This window comes from Rosa rugosa, chromosome 1 (assembly GCF_958449725.1).
Source record: "Rosa rugosa chromosome 1, drRosRugo1.1, whole genome shotgun sequence".
NCBI lineage: Eukaryota > Viridiplantae > Streptophyta > Magnoliopsida > Rosales > Rosaceae > Rosa > Rosa rugosa.
The window spans coordinates 1,309,423-1,324,776 of NC_084820.1; the positions used below are offsets into that span (position 1 = coordinate 1,309,423).

Below are 15,354 nucleotides of genomic sequence, written 5' to 3' on the forward strand. Positions count from 1 at the left end.
CTTGGACTGCATACCTTGTGTGTCTTGTCTACTCTGGCTAAGCGGCGAGTTCTTTGCTTTGTCAAATGGTCACAACCTCCTAGTGACAGGATGAGACTGAGTGCTATCAAATTGATTTTCCGGTGGCAACATGTTAAGAAAGCTGATAGTAATAGTAAATTATGGTTCTGCGTGAGCAACATCTTTCTAATATGTCATCACAATTGTAAAGCGAATAGAGTAGTCAGTTGTGCACTATTTGCTGATTGGTGTTTGTTAGAATACATATGCTCAGTTGAGACTCCTGTTATGATCTCGGGATGTTCTCTTGATGTTTATTGTATTCTGCGATTTCATTAATGATCAAAGCTTGAGGGCAGCCATATTGGTCCTATTTCAAAAAAAAAAAAATTACAAAAGAAATTATGTTTGATAATAATTAAATATCGATAAGGCAAGATTATTGAAAATTTCTATAAACAATTGAGTAATTTTTGGAGTAGCATTTGAAAAAAAATCTTTAACGCCCAAAGCCATTTTATAGTGTCAAAGTGTCAAACTACTACATGGCATAGTGTTGATCCGGTCAATAAGATTACTCAATTTTTATGGGGCCCAATACAGAGTTAAATAAATTATATTAAGAGAACTAACCGACAACAAGCACTTCTCTGGACCAATCATAATATCATATTTGTCCGAACAACAATACACATTGCCATCCGAGACTATACGATAATTTCCTTAAACCGTCCTTAATTCCTTTTCGATTGATATGATGGGTTGGGGTTGCGTGGCCCGTTTAGGAGGTTAAGCAAAATTAAAGAGCACGGTCCGGTGTTCCCTGGGCTGCAAGAAATCCGTATTAGGCGGTGGGCTGTTATCTTCCTCACAGAGACGGTTCCATTCTCTCTCAAAACCGCCCAGCGAAAATCCACTGACAAGGAAACACGTGTCGATAGGATCAACCACCACAGCCCCTACCTTCTCGACGCGTGGCCAGGTAGTCGCTTTCGCGTCAACTAAAGTTCCAAACCACACATCATTACCCCTCCTTTCTCCCAAATTTACAAATCTACCAACCAGATAGATAACTCCAAGAAACCAACCACATAAGAAAACGACAACTGTAGGGATGCCCTTCGTAAATCAGTGAAAACTACAGGTGCAAAAAAGGAATCTAAACTTTGGGTAAACCCATTCACTCGCCAAAGTCGGTTCCAGAACCCCACGCCCCGTCACGTGACTTATCGAGACCCTCACCTATAAATACACACGCTCGCACATGGAAATGTATATAGAAATTTCCACGATCACAAAAAACAAAAACAAAAAAAAAAAAAATTCCCAAAAATCAGAAAAGCTCTAGAGAAAATGGGGACGGCGATTCTCCGATCACAGGATTGTCTTCGAGGTCGTTTCCGCCACGAAGCCCTAGCCTTAACCTTGACTTCACGCTCCGGATCGCGCCGGAGCCCCAATTTTTCTAACCCTAACCCTAACCCTAACTCCGGCTCTAATGGCTCGCAGTCTCGCCGCCGGAAGAGGAGTCCGGTCGGCGTTCAATCCAATCAACGCGATCGGATGGTGGCGAAGGTTCCGGGGAAGAACTTGGTGATGGGGCAGGTGAAGATCCTCAGGCGCGGCGAGGCGTTGAATCCGGCGACGGAAGATGAGATAGTGGTCGGAGTTGGTGGTAGAGATGATCGGAAGGAGAGGGAGAAGAGCGTGGAGTGTTCGGATTCGGATCTGGTGTTGGGATCCACGGACCGGTTGGGACCCGACCCGGAGACGGTGCAGAAGCAGATCAAGGTTGCAGAGTTCAAGGTGATGGATGCGATCTACGCTGGATCGGGAGCTTATTATGCTTCTCCGCCGCCGAGCTCCGTTCCGTTGCCTGCTTTTTTGGCTAAGAACGGAGCGGCGACCAGCGATCTGCGAAGGCTGCTGCGTCTCGATTTGGTGTGAACACGTGGCCCTCCGACGATGATCGGAGAGTGACCGGATGGATGATCCTGGTTGAGTGTTTGATCGGACGGTGGAGACGCAGAGTGTGGAGGGATTTAAATCAGTGGCTGATGATGATGATATGTCCGAGTTGGCTCAATTGCTTCCTTTATTTTTTCAAGAGGAATAGTGGCATTGAGTGTGAACAATGGTTATGGTAATAGCAGGTTTCTAGTTTGCGAATTGAAAGAAGAAAATGGAGTAGGAAATCTGGGTTTACTTTGTATATTTGGGTAGTATGATAATGTTGATATGGTTCAAAGAGTGAGGGAGGAGAGGTAATGTGTCTTGGTATCTATGTGTTCTCATAGAGTAATGGTTCGAGTTTGTTTCGTGTTCATGTAATGCTACTCGTCTTTATCTTATGTTAAAATGAATATGTAGCTTCAAAGTTTATTGGAATAAAAGTTCAGCTTGTTAGTACTAATGTTGATGTGGATCGTTTTCCTTTACATATAGTTTTGATTAGCGCCTTGTCGCTGGGAATGTGTTTTTGCTGAATAGAAGCCGAAATTGTCGTGTTTTTTGTTTGATGGTTTGCACACATAATGTGTACTTGTGAAGCTGTGATCGTCGATCATGGCCATGGCTTTACTGTAACAAGAGTCTAGCAGTCGGGCTTGCAGGAGCTTTGAGCTTTGAGTTTAGATTTTGCAGAAAATGGGATGACCAAATGTAGTCTTAGTCATCCGAAGGAGAATTAGCTTCTGGCTAGTTTGATTAAATGTTTGATAGCATGATCTTGTTTTGAACATTTTTCATAGTTCATGCATTTCTTTAGTTTGGATTGATGTAGTTGCTCACTGAGCTCAATGTGTTTCTGAAACTTGGAATTTTGTAAAGACGGGTGCTTTATAGTACACATTCATCCGAAGGACAATTAGTTTTTGCAGGAGCTTTGAGTTTAGTTTTTGCAGAAAAGGGGATGGCCAAATGTAGTCCGAGTTAGTCATCCGAAGGACAATTATCTTCTGGCTAGTTTGATCCAAATGTTTGATAAAATGATCTTGTTTTGAACATTTTTCATAGTTCATGCATTTCTTTGGTTTAGATTGATCTTGTTGCTTACTTCGCTCAATGTGTTTCTGAAACAATGTAGTCTGAGTTATAGTCATCCGAAGTACAATTAGCTTGTGGCTAGTTTGATCAAATGTTCGATAGAATGATCTTGTTTTGAACATTTTTCATAGTTCGTGGATTTCTTAGTTTAGATTGATCTTGTTGCCTACACAATGTGTTCTGAATCTTGGAATATTGTAAAAGACGGGTGCTTTTGATACACATTCATTACACACTACAGACTACATCTCTACACTGTTGAATTGTTTCCCCTACTGCTCTCTTCTTCGGCATATTCAGGCACTATCTTCTTCCAAAACCAGTGCTTTCGCCAGAGGAGTATCATCTCCTCGATAGGAACTCCCTTCGTTTCAGGCAGGAATACATAAACAAAGATGGTCATGACAGTAATCCAACCAGCAAAGAACAGGAAGATCCCGAATTTGAACGCGCATAGCATAGCAAGAAACGACTGTGCTATGACGAAAGTGAAGAAAAGGTTCACAGCCACTGTGATGCTCTGTCCAGCTGATCTGGTTTCCAGTGGGAATATCTCACTTGGCACTGTCCAGCCGAGCGGCCCCCATGACCACCCGAAAGCTATCACGAAGAGGCAAATCACTGCCACGACCAACATTGAGTACCCTTTCGACAGTACTTGATTCTCGCCAAATTTAACCCCCAAGATTATTGCCACTATGACCTGTTTCACATTCAAGAAGGAAAATTTGTTTAGGAATCCAGGCTGCTACAGTAGAAACTAGAAACTGCATCCTATATTTGTAGAAAAATGAAAATTTTACCTGGCAGGTAATCATTACTATTCCACCACTAATGAGTAAAAATCTCCGACCCAGTTTGTCAACTGCTGCTATAGATAGTACTGTAGATAAGCAAAGAACTCCTCCAGTCAAGGCTGATGAGTAGAGAGATGCATCTCCCTCAAATCCCATACTTTGAAACAATACTGGTGCATAGAAGAGAATCGAATTTATGCCCGTCAGGATCTGAAATGTAGGCATGAAGATTGCCATAACCAACTGAGGTCTGTTCCTTCTCTCAAGTATGTTCCTGAATGGATTCTTTATGGAATTAGCAAACTCACTTGCATCCACCATGTCCTGAAACTCTGCATTCACATTTTCAACTCCTCGGATTTTCTCTAGAAGCTTTCTTCCTTTGTCTATAGATCCCTGTTCGATCATGCTATTCGGTGTCTCAGGAAGAAACATTCCTCCCACTGTCATCACTAGAGCAGGTGCTAATGCCAGGCCTAGAGAGAGCCTCCACCCCCATGGTTCGAGCCTTGAAGTTCCATAGTTGATCATGTTTGCAGTGAAAATTCCAAGAGTAGTTGCTAGCTGAAACATCATGTTGACTCCTCCTCGGAGATGAGTTGGTGCCATCTCCGATAGATAAAGTGGAATAGCCTTCAAGATCACAAGTAGGCAGAAGAAAATCAGCTTTGTTTGAACAATAAAACGTGACACCTAACTCAAAAAACAGTTCAAGGTAAGCAATGTGTGATATACCTGATTTCCAAATCCGATACCAACACCAAGCATGATCCGACCCAAGATGAGCATGATGACATTAACAGCTGCAGCATTTAGAGTTGCTCCAATAAGGAAACTGATTCCACCACAGATTATACTTATGCGGCGCCCATAATTTCTTGTGATAGGAGAAGCCACTAAAGACGAGACTAAACCAGCAAGATATAGTGAAGATGTAAATGCCGAGAGACCTTGGTTGTCATACTTGCAGTAATTGTTTTCGTGTGCAAGCTTCTTCTTCTTGTAAACTGTTTTGAAAAACTTCTCCAGAAATCCATCCATTGATGTAACCCCACCTATTCATAGATCAAAAACCAGAATTTTACAGGGATTTAAAATCAAACCAAATAATCTGCAACAGTTCTGTTATCTATCAATCCATTCATTCATGAACATTAACATAAAGTATGGACTTTCATAACCAAATGATTGTTAAGCATTCAACTTTGGCATATTAAAAAGGTTCTCATAAATTAAAGCCAAATTCTAGAGAAAATGAAAGCCTCTGTACCTGAAATTCCGATGTCATAACCGAAAAGTGAGCCACCGGTGGCAGCAACAATGCATGCGACGATGACATAACCGGTGAGCCTGCCTTGGTACTGCTCTGCTCGGTCCTTGGCCACGCCGGCCGGAGCAAAAGACCCACCTGGCATTTCCAAAACAGAGACGTGCTTAGCTTCTTGTTCTCAAATATCTGAGGCTCTGAGATATGAATGACACAAACGCAGTGCTTCTGGTTTTTATACAAATCAAATTTTTACAGTTGACTTGGAAAGTCGGAATTAAAAATTTCATGTCGCACATAGCTGCTCTAATAGGACAGAGTTAATATCTAGAGCTTATAAAATTAACAGACACTGTTTACATTGCAGAGAAACAAAAAACTACTCCCATCTATTTTAGTGTTTTTGTTTGGCTCTTTCCGCTATTTTAGAGACTTATACATCCGCACTCGTGTGATACAAACCTGTTCTATAAGAGTGCGAAAGTTACGCGAGAGGGAGCGCAAGTAACGTTCTCTTTCTCTAGTCCATTGTTGTAAATATGCTATGATCTGTCTTATCCTAATGCATGTTATTTTTACCGGAGATCCACGGCACATTGATAATGACAATTTTTTCGTTGAGTAGACAAGTTGTCAAAACTAACCTTTGCTAATTTGTGGATAAGTATCTTGGTAATAATTTAGGCCACATACAAAAGAAGAAGGAAAGACATCGGAATTAATTAGATTTGGATTTTGTGTAAAAGGGTGTTAATAGGCATTGAAATCTTGAGTCATATTAACATCAAATTGATGAAAAATAACAATAGAGACAGGTCTCAAATCACCTTTATGAGTTCTATGACCTTCATGGTGGTTTTTTGAGTTGTAACCTCCACTTGGTGCAAGGATGGAACTGACTTGGTTGCATCCCTTTGGTTTCATATTTGATGATGCAAATAAGATTCTCAAATGATGTCTGCTGTGTTTGGAATTTGGAATTTAATTTGGGTGAGACATTGCTTATAGTTCACACAATATACCATTGACTCATATCATATTTTTGTGTTTATGATCACACATAAGAATATAAGATGTGTTTATGATCACACATAAGAATATAAGATCTATACATTTTATAACAAAAAATGTAATAAAGTCTACAAAAGAAGTATTTATAATTTGAAATGTATAAGAATTATTTATATTTGGTACAACTTGACATAATATCAGAATAAGTTTTAGGCATGATTGCGTGAAGCATGCAATCCAAACTCCTTGGGGCTACCTCTACAATACTTTTATTTTTTTATTAATTTTTTTTTTTAACATGTAGAACAGAATAAAGATACATCAAAGAGCCAAAAGAATAGTTGAGAGGAGAAGTCAAGGTAGAAGAAGTCAAATAGTTGAAAAGAAAAAAATTTGTTTTCTAGTACCATATTGTCTGATTAGTTCTAGAAAATAAAACAATCTATACAAACCACCTACTCAAAATTAATACATCAAAGAGCCAAAAGAATCAGACCAGAAAAAAGAGCCAAAAGAAAACCTAGTTTGCAGAGCAAAAATGCAAAAAGTGACTGAAAATGAAGAGAGAATATTACATACCTGCAAATCAAAACAGAGCAAAAGAAAATCAACTAACAGAACTTTTGAAAACTGGCAGTGAAGAATGAAGCATTTTTTTTTGTTAGATATAGAGGATAACCAAGAAGGTAAGAAATTCAAAATGGAAAGATAATTGTGCCATATAAACTCATGTTTAATCTGATCCAAAAACTTAATTGTGTCATAAGTATTTTATCCATAAGAAATTATGACCATTGGTATTTTACTTTCATCAAATCCAAATAATGAATACATATTGATACAAATGATCAGTTTAGCAGATAAGGATAGATATGTTTATCGTTTTTTTTTTTTTTTTTTTTTTTTGAAAAGGGTTTGGAACCCAGCCAGACTCAACCCCACGCCCGATTCCATTTATTGAATTAATACTCTGCAACGGGGGGACATAATACCTAAACCCCGTGCTACATTAGAAAGATTACAAACATCCTCATAGAGAACATCCCGAATAATAAGGGCATCTCCAACCCTTTAGTTAAAAGCCATAGCCATTCCTTAAATTTGACACGCATAGTGTCATTACTATTCATTCATATTTTGCATCTCCAACCCTCTTTAGTCAAAAGCCATAGCCATTTGAAAAGTTCAATCATTTTAGACAATATAATTTAACTACATTATGAATTTATATATCATAATTCTTTTACATATATAGGTTACATATTTTCCATATTTACTGAAATTTTTGTTTTATTTTTTCAAGTTCTTTTTGTTTAAAAATCAGTTACTTTATTATTAGCCGTTGAATTTAATTCATCGCATTTTTATGACCACCGGATTAGAAATTAACTAATTATATATTCATTCTTGTGTTTTAAAAATGAATGAATCTGGGCCATCTATTACAAATTTGAATTAATCTGGACCCTTAGATTGTATTACCTCCAAAGGCTTCAGACATGTGGGCTCCACATGTTTTCCTTGGCTTATGCGCATCACATGAGCGTGCAACTTAATCAGACAAAGTCTTCTACCGCAAGTCTATGAATCAGACTCCTTTAGGCGCGTTTCATTTCAACTATCAAATTTTTCAGCCCCACGTCGTGGCCCACAGAGTCATTTTAGCTCGTGTTTTGACGATAGAGTCATTTTGACTCAATTTTTTTCTGGGTTGGAGATGACCCATTTGAGTGGGGTGTCATTTTGGGTATGACTCCAAGCGTTGGAGTTGCCCTAATAGGAGGGCACTAACTTGTTGGCTACACCATTTGCTTCATGGAAAATATGACTAACCTGACTTGAGTGAAAAGATGTCAAATATGACTTACAATCATCAATAATACGCCCAATTTCAGATCTACCTTCCACCTCACGCTATAGAGCAGTGACAACAAGGGAACAATCGCTCTCAACATCAATAACGGTCATGTCCTGATGGATCGCCAATAAGAGCCCAGCCCTACATGCTTCAGCCTCCATATGTAAAGCAGATGAAGCATGTGGGATCTGACAATGTCTATCTTTTTTTAATCAAGCAAAAGGAGAGATTTGGTAGTGTGGAAATTTTGTTATGAATTATCCTCCATCATTAGGTTTAATCTGTGAGCAGCTAAACCCAGTTGAGTCAAAATCTACTTAGTACATGAACATGTATGATTGATATGGTTACAAATCAACATGTTTGCAGACTGTATATTTATAACAAGTAGAATAGCTAACGAGTCCGTAATTCAATGGGAAAACAAAACAAAAAAACTTGATTTTTCTTTACTGCACGGTTTTAACTTTTAAGGTTTTTTATTTTGTTTTTGAAAGTTCTATAGTGCTCATGAGTATTGAAACTCTAAAATAACTGAGAGCCGTGAGATTAATCATTAACTACGCCCATACTCAAGTTTAGGTTAAAATAAAATGAGTGAGATGATTGAGATCATAATAAGTGAAATTTGGCCAAGATCACCCGGTGTTTTAGTTATATTTGAATAATATTCCACAACTATCGATCAAACCCAAGCAAACGAAACAAAGTTCGTCTACTTATATACTACCACATTTTCAGCTTCCAACTTTCCCCAAAGTGTTCATAGCAAGATCAAAAGCTTTCTTTGAAGTGTACCAGAAAGCTTTCCCCTAAAGTGGTAAACTGATAATGATATCCACGCTATGGCCACACTGATGAAGTGATGATTGATCCAATCGAGAAGCAAATATTGTTGCCTTAACAGTTATTCAAAGGAATCTTTACCAACAATGATTCAAAGGGGTGATTAGAAGAATATATGTTTATGATTATTTAGATTTTCACTTTTAAACTAATCTTAATCTATGATTAATTGTTGTGGTTGGTTTGTAATCGTAGTTGATTGGAATAAATTTTTCTTAAAAAAGAACAGAAAAGACATAAGGTTAATTATTTTCATCTTGTGCCTCATCTCACACTCCGCAAATGGGGTGACATGAGTCATGAGATGGTTGGTGTTCCTTGTTGGCCGATGGTGGTCAAAGGTGGGATGCTTTGGTTTTAGATTCTAGACCTGAAGGGGGTTGGTAACGCGTCACCATATATCTGTTGTGATCCAAGCGGATACGAAACCAAGAGTGAAAGTTTGAGGAGAATGAAATCAATGAAATGTAGAAGGTAAGTCTTGAAATGGGTAAAGAAAATTAGTATCTTGCTGACTAGTCATTAACATTAGATACAGATACAGAATAATTGTCAGAATACGACCTTGACATAAAGATTGAAAAATTAATCCATATAAAAGCCGAATGAAATATTATTTGCTTAACCAAAAAAAAGAAAAGGATTAATTGCTTAGAGAAGTGATTGGGCGTTATACATGCAACAGTTCAAAGATGTTGATGTGTAACCACATATATCTTGTGGTGGTCCAAGTCCAACCTTGATGATGTATTTTCTTGAAAAGACTACCAATTCCAAAGGAGGAACTTTCCAAGTCGACCAACCCACCATGGAATAAGATGAAATTACGCAATAATCTGGATATAGATATGGATATCCTACTTATGGGGGCTAGAAAGGTGTGATTTTCTGAGCCGTATATTTCGATCTGGTGTGTCGAAACGTAATGGGATTGAGGATCAGTGTCAGGCTTCGAAAACTTTGGTTTTGGTTAAAGTCTTCCCAGAATCAGATCACTCTCATTAAAAATGAAAAAGAGTGTAAATGTTTCCATTTGTCCACTATATTAGCTATAGCCGATGTCAGCCACCAGCCCGCCATCACAGTTTTCTTCTTTTTAATCATAGTCAAAAATGAAAAATCTAAAGCTGGATGTATGCTGTCTCAGTACTCAACATGAAACATGCCTTCTGTTTTGTGAACTAAAGTCGCAGAATTGTGCTTCCCGTGAAAAGTTCTACTTTGTTTTCTAATAAGTAATCACTATACTCAGCATGAAACATGCTTTTAGTTTTTCTGAAATAAGATCCCAGAATTTTGCTACCCCAGAAATGTTCAACTTTATTTTCTAATCACTATATTTTAATGAAATAGTACTAGAGACCCAAGAGCTGTCGATAACATCAACTCCTGCACGTTAAAACTTTTTTATGCATCTCGAATCTGTAAAATACAGTAAGAAGAAGAAAAAAATAAAATCATAAGAAGCTGTCTTATATACGCGATTGCATCAGTAGAGTTACTGATGCCAGAGAGACTTTACACCATGTTTTCTTGATCTTTACTCGATACGAAACAAAACACAGCCAGCTAGGGATCAGATAAGAAGGATTTACTGACAGTAGGAGTATAAGGAACTGTAGAAATTATTCCTTTTTGGTAGCTAATAGACTTACATGTGATGATATGTACTGCCTTCCTTTAGTTTTGCAATATACCACTTAGGAATCCCCTATGAGAAAAAGAAAGAGTTACAAATAGACATTTTGTGCTGACAAATTTGTACATGTTAACTCTCAGAAATGTAAATTTGTACAAGACGAATGTTTCTTACCAAATTCCCACAGCTTTCTTATTTTCATTTCTGCAAAAGTCGAACGAGATGAAATCATACAGTCAGGGTCGACATCTTTATAATCAAAGGAACAAACAAAGATAATGGCTAATGTGACCGTTTATGAGATTTACCTAGGCTTTCCTTCGAAAGCATCATTCACTTCATCAATAGTTGGCTTTTTAGGATACGTAGACAAGATTACATACTTCTCCTTCCCAGAAGGGTCATTCACCCTCTTGTACAATTCGTAACGATAAGGGTAAGACATCCTAAAACATGAGGAAAGATGTGAGAACACTTACTAGTGTCATGAGTCAACATTCTAGGCACATGTTGCAGGAGATAAATATCAATCTACCATTTTTCTTTGTTGTAACTAACTACAACATTGATTTATTAGCATCTTCTTTTAATTGCCTCGTGTGTGGGAGAAACAGAGAGAAAAAAACTAGTTTAAAAATTAAAAGGAAGTAGTGGAGTAGCAACTCACTAAAAGCTTTACCTTAGAGCACCCATAATTGGATATTGGGTTCCTGCAAAGTAGAGAAGCCGGAAGAAATAGCAATTTTCAAACGTTGCAGCATACTTCAACCTCTTGTCACGACCCATGGTCTTTGAAAGGAAAACTAGTTTAGGAACTGAATGGCTTGTATTAAGTTAATTCCAACTCATGAGTTCTTGACTTACTTGCATAATTCCACTTGAAGCAGGAAGATCCTGAAATTTGAAATTAAAAAAAAAAAAAATCATCAATATGTGCCAAATTTCTTGGCGAGTGAGCAATGGTTCATAATGTTGATACAAGGCCCTAGATTGGTCAGTGTAATACACAGAACAGAAGATCAGAACAATTTCATGTTTCCAGATTCAAGTTAAATCATATTGTTCAACTCTAACAGAACATCATTTCATCAATAATTCAAGATAAGCCATCAATATGCAAAATAGAAACTAAACCTTGAGCCTAGGATTGATAAGAATTACTGGTCGGTCCCCAGCAGCATCAGTCATAGCTTGCAAATCCTGTAAATTTAATTAAAGGACTTTTAACAGAAAAAAAGGTAGAAGTAAAGCATGTCAAGCAAAATTGTTCTCCAAATGTAATGGTGGAACATAAACTCAAGATACCTCAATAATACAATTCCCGACAGCATTCTGAGGAGCTACTAAGATAAACAGGTCATCAGTCTCATCTACATATTTGGCACCTGCACTTGCAAAAAGAGAAGCTAAGGCCATGGCATACAAACATGCTTTGTAGCACATTTATTTTAAGGCCTGTACTATTTTCACGTCAAGTGTATCAACCGTTGTCAAGACAAGGATTGAATCTCTAATGCACCAAACATCATCATTGATGCAGAGGCAGTGTCATGACAGATGGGATAATGTAATTCAAATTTAACAGGGAATCAAGGATGACCAATGTCTACAGATACCATAATATTAAACTTGACTCTACATCTGATGTGATACATATCATTTTTTTACCTATAGCACCAATCTTGATAAACGTTCCCATAGCCCCATATTCACCCCAGTCCATGTATTCTAAGATCTGTCGAGTCCCAGCAAGCTGCAATGGCATTCCAGCAAGGGCACCTTCCCCCATAGAGCCTTGAACACAAACCTGACAACGAAAATTTTGGATGCCAGGCAAAGTTCAGATTACCATTAAGCACTAGTCTAAGTAAGAGAAACCAGGATCAAATTACCTTGACTGATTTCCCATCATCAGCAAATGAAAGAGCTAGAGTTCGAACAAGTTCCATTAAGGTACCTATTCGATAAACATCCTGTGCATCATAAGATATAGTTAACTCCAAACAAGTTTAGGAAGATTAAGGCAAAGGTCCCTTACCATTTCTGGGTTCAGCTCTGGAATATTATTCTCCACCTGCCAATATGGAATGACACATTAAGCCAAATTAATCCAGCCCCATTGCATGAATAGACCAGATGACTTGACAAAGAGACGTACGCGCAATATCCTAACATGTATGCAGACATGTAGAAATACAGGTTTATATACACATATATATCTAATGCATCTTAAGTAGAAACAAAAGCAAACCTTTAATCGAATTCCTCCATCATTTATAGATCTTTTGGTGGCTTGCAGTACATCATCATAAAAATAGTTCCTGATGTCTCTAGAGTGTGGGATGTTATTCAATTTAGTAGGAATTCCCCTCCAGTTATCCTGTCAATTTGCAAAACAAAAATATAAAAGGAGATACGTAAACTATTGATAAAAAAGTTGAATATAATCTGGACATCAAAACCATAGAAAATTGCACAGTATAGCCAAAATTTACCTGGACTGAAGATGACTGACTTAAGCTACTCCCTGACATAAAACAAATAGCCCAATTAAAGTAAGTTTTCAAATTTGAGTAATACTTAATAGATCATGGTTCTCTTCAAAAATAGTCCCCAGAAACCAATCAACAATCTCCTTCAAGAGAGACGGAGAAAAAGAGTTGCATTCTTATATGAGAACAACTCATCTCCATATAAGTTTTATAATACGTCATAGCAAGGTTTAACACCATCCCTCTAAAATATTAATCATCTAGTTTAGGGAAAACTCATAGAAAGTACTTAGATCCAGAAGAGGCTTACCTAATTTCCTCTTCTTTTCTTTATCATTCAGCACTTGAGACAGAATGGAGTCTATTTCTCCAAAAATTACTTCTTTAGGATGGTTTCCATCAATCTGTGTATTCAAGAGATAAAGTGCAAGCTGTTTACATAAATCCATACATTACAGATAAAAGGAGAAATGAGAACAGTAACTAAGTTACCCTTTTCATTATGTTTGAGTAAGTGGATAAGATTGCATCTGCATTTTTCTTGTATATTTCAAGACGTGACTTCACCTAGATGAAAAACAGAGTTGAATTACATGACAGCAACCAAATGTAAGGCCTAATGATGGATTAATGATGAATTTGATTTTGCAATGAAGCCATACATCTGCATATGAGAGAATAATCTATGATAACTTGTATAAAGAACATGAGAGTAAAATGTAAGATGCGAATTTACTTTTTCCTCAGTGTCATCAGGCCGGGTAGTAAGTCTTGCTTTAATTTCCTCAGTCTCTGGTGGGAAATTTTTGACATGGTAAATCTTCTTTGTAACTGGGTCTAGCCTCCTTCCAACACATCTGTCGATTAGAATTTCATCAGGAACCTGAGTATTAAGAAATAACATCTATGTAAAGATCAAATCTTTCTGAAGCAATGGATGTAAGCAATAGCTATAATATCACAAAACGATGAAATGCTTATAGTTATACCAGGATATACTTCTGTACAAAAGTTCTAATCTACTTCCCAAATGGAAATTTGAGTAGAACGTACCAATTAGAAACCATAAATTTAATTCTCTTTAAATGCATTATGAAAATTTGTTCCTTGTGTCTAGAGTTATATAGTAACAAATTCAGCCAAGTAGATAAAACTCACATACATCTAAGACAATGTAAACATCTGGTATTATCTTCAGACTCTGCAAACTTTGTGCTTGGCTAAAACTTCGCGGATATCCATCCAGAAGCCACCCATTTTCTTTTGCATCTTCTCGTGATAATCGTGACGTCACCATCTACACAATAGATTATGTTACCAATTAGATAACGGAGTCATGAAAAATGCAATATTTCTAATTTATGTGAATGCATGGAATACATACAGCTGTGACAATTTCATCAGGAACCAACTTGCCAGCATTCATGAACTCTTTGGCTTTGTTTCCAATTTCAGTCCCAGATGACACTTCAGCTCTTAGAAGGTCCCCTGTTGATATGTGCACCAATCCAAACTGAAGAACCAAGAGGAAGCTAGTAAGTTATAAATGATGCATATATCAATCCTAGCAATGAAAATGTAAACTACTCAGTTCCTTAGTCTCCAATTTCAATCCCTATGAAAATGGTTACCTTCTTGACAATCAATTCACACTGAGTTCCTTTCCCAGAAGCCGGTGCACCAGAAATCATAACCTTCAAAGGCGGTTCCTTTAAAGAACAACTCAACTTCAGTCCCTGCCATGATCAAAACAGAGAATACACACTTGGTAATTAAAAAACCAAATCACCATAAAAACACAAAGATGAATATCTGTTTTCTTCTTTTTCACACACGTTGGATTTGTGGGCGATCCTCAAACGGTCATTGCTATAGACATGCAGAGAGAGACGGTGAGAAGATGGCTCAAGTGACAGAAAGGAAGAAGACGAAGATGTAAGAAGGGGAGGAGAGATAGGAAGGATTGATGGAGTGGAATAGACATTAGTGGATTGAAAATGAGAGAGGGAAGTGAGCATCATTCTTATGATCTCTGTGTAAGTATGAACCAGACTGAGAGAGAAGGAAGGAAAGAAGGAGTTTTGGGAACCAAGTTTAAGAGGCTGAAGCCAGCAGAAAAACCGACACCACTAGTTCCCTCCCTGTGTTCTGTTCAAGGCCCTCAAGCTAAGATTTTGACACAAATCACTTCCAGTGGCACAGTTTTGTCCTGACCATAATATACACAAGGTGGGAGCCACACCTGGCTTTACCAAAACTGTAAAAAAATTGTTGAGCTTTTGAACAGTGAAATGGAGATGCTGTACCTTAATTAGATCAAGAACCATAGTTTCTCAAGAAATTGTTTTTGGCTTTTGGTTTAGGTGATAGAGACATTGTAACCATCTTAACAAAGAACC

General features: G+C 37.6%; 3 protein-coding genes across 5 annotated transcripts; 1 reads left to right on the forward strand and 2 right to left on the reverse strand.

Moving 5' to 3' along the window:
* The first annotated feature begins 1,353 nt into the window (after window positions 1–1,353).
* On the forward strand, window positions 1,354–1,947 carry LOC133726865 (uncharacterized). The gene has a single exon (XM_062154508.1). It carries the CDS (start codon window positions 1,354–1,356, stop codon window positions 1,945–1,947), a length of 594 nt encoding a protein of 197 aa, XP_062010492.1.
* A 1,276-nt stretch (window positions 1,948–3,223) lies between these two features.
* LOC133709149 (sugar carrier protein A) lies at window positions 3,224–5,477 on the reverse strand. The gene is made up of 4 exons (XM_062134787.1): window positions 5,113–5,477; window positions 4,578–4,897; window positions 3,849–4,475; window positions 3,224–3,748 (listed from the first exon to the last, which is right to left on the reverse strand). Exons 1-4 carry the CDS (start codon window positions 5,255–5,257, stop codon window positions 3,296–3,298), a joined length of 1,545 nt encoding a protein of 514 aa, XP_061990771.1. The 5' UTR covers window positions 5,258–5,477; the 3' UTR covers window positions 3,224–3,295.
* A 4,555-nt stretch (window positions 5,478–10,032) lies between these two features.
* Window positions 10,033–15,130, reverse strand: LOC133709163 (adenylate kinase 5, chloroplastic). Of its 3 annotated transcripts, none has more exons than XM_062134819.1 (20): window positions 14,791–15,130; window positions 14,587–14,691; window positions 14,340–14,468; window positions 14,118–14,252; window positions 13,692–13,838; window positions 13,448–13,522; window positions 13,266–13,359; window positions 12,959–12,990; window positions 12,715–12,843; window positions 12,502–12,537; window positions 12,356–12,436; window positions 12,132–12,270; window positions 11,769–11,848; window positions 11,598–11,663; window positions 11,328–11,357; window positions 11,143–11,252; window positions 10,772–10,909; window positions 10,638–10,667; window positions 10,480–10,535; window positions 10,033–10,246 (listed from the first exon to the last, which is right to left on the reverse strand). In XM_062134819.1, exons 1-19 carry the CDS (start codon window positions 14,974–14,976, stop codon window positions 10,505–10,507), a joined length of 1,773 nt encoding a protein of 590 aa, XP_061990803.1. In that variant the 5' UTR covers window positions 14,977–15,130; the 3' UTR covers window positions 10,033–10,246; window positions 10,480–10,504. The 3 variants fall into 3 exon arrangements, with proteins under 3 accessions (XP_061990803.1, XP_061990810.1, XP_061990793.1); XM_062134826.1 differs by lacking the exon at window positions 10,033–10,246 and adding an exon at window positions 10,277–10,393; XM_062134809.1 differs by lacking the exon at window positions 10,033–10,246 and having other exon boundaries at window positions 10,277–10,535.
* Window positions 15,131–15,354: the final 224 nt, after the last annotated feature.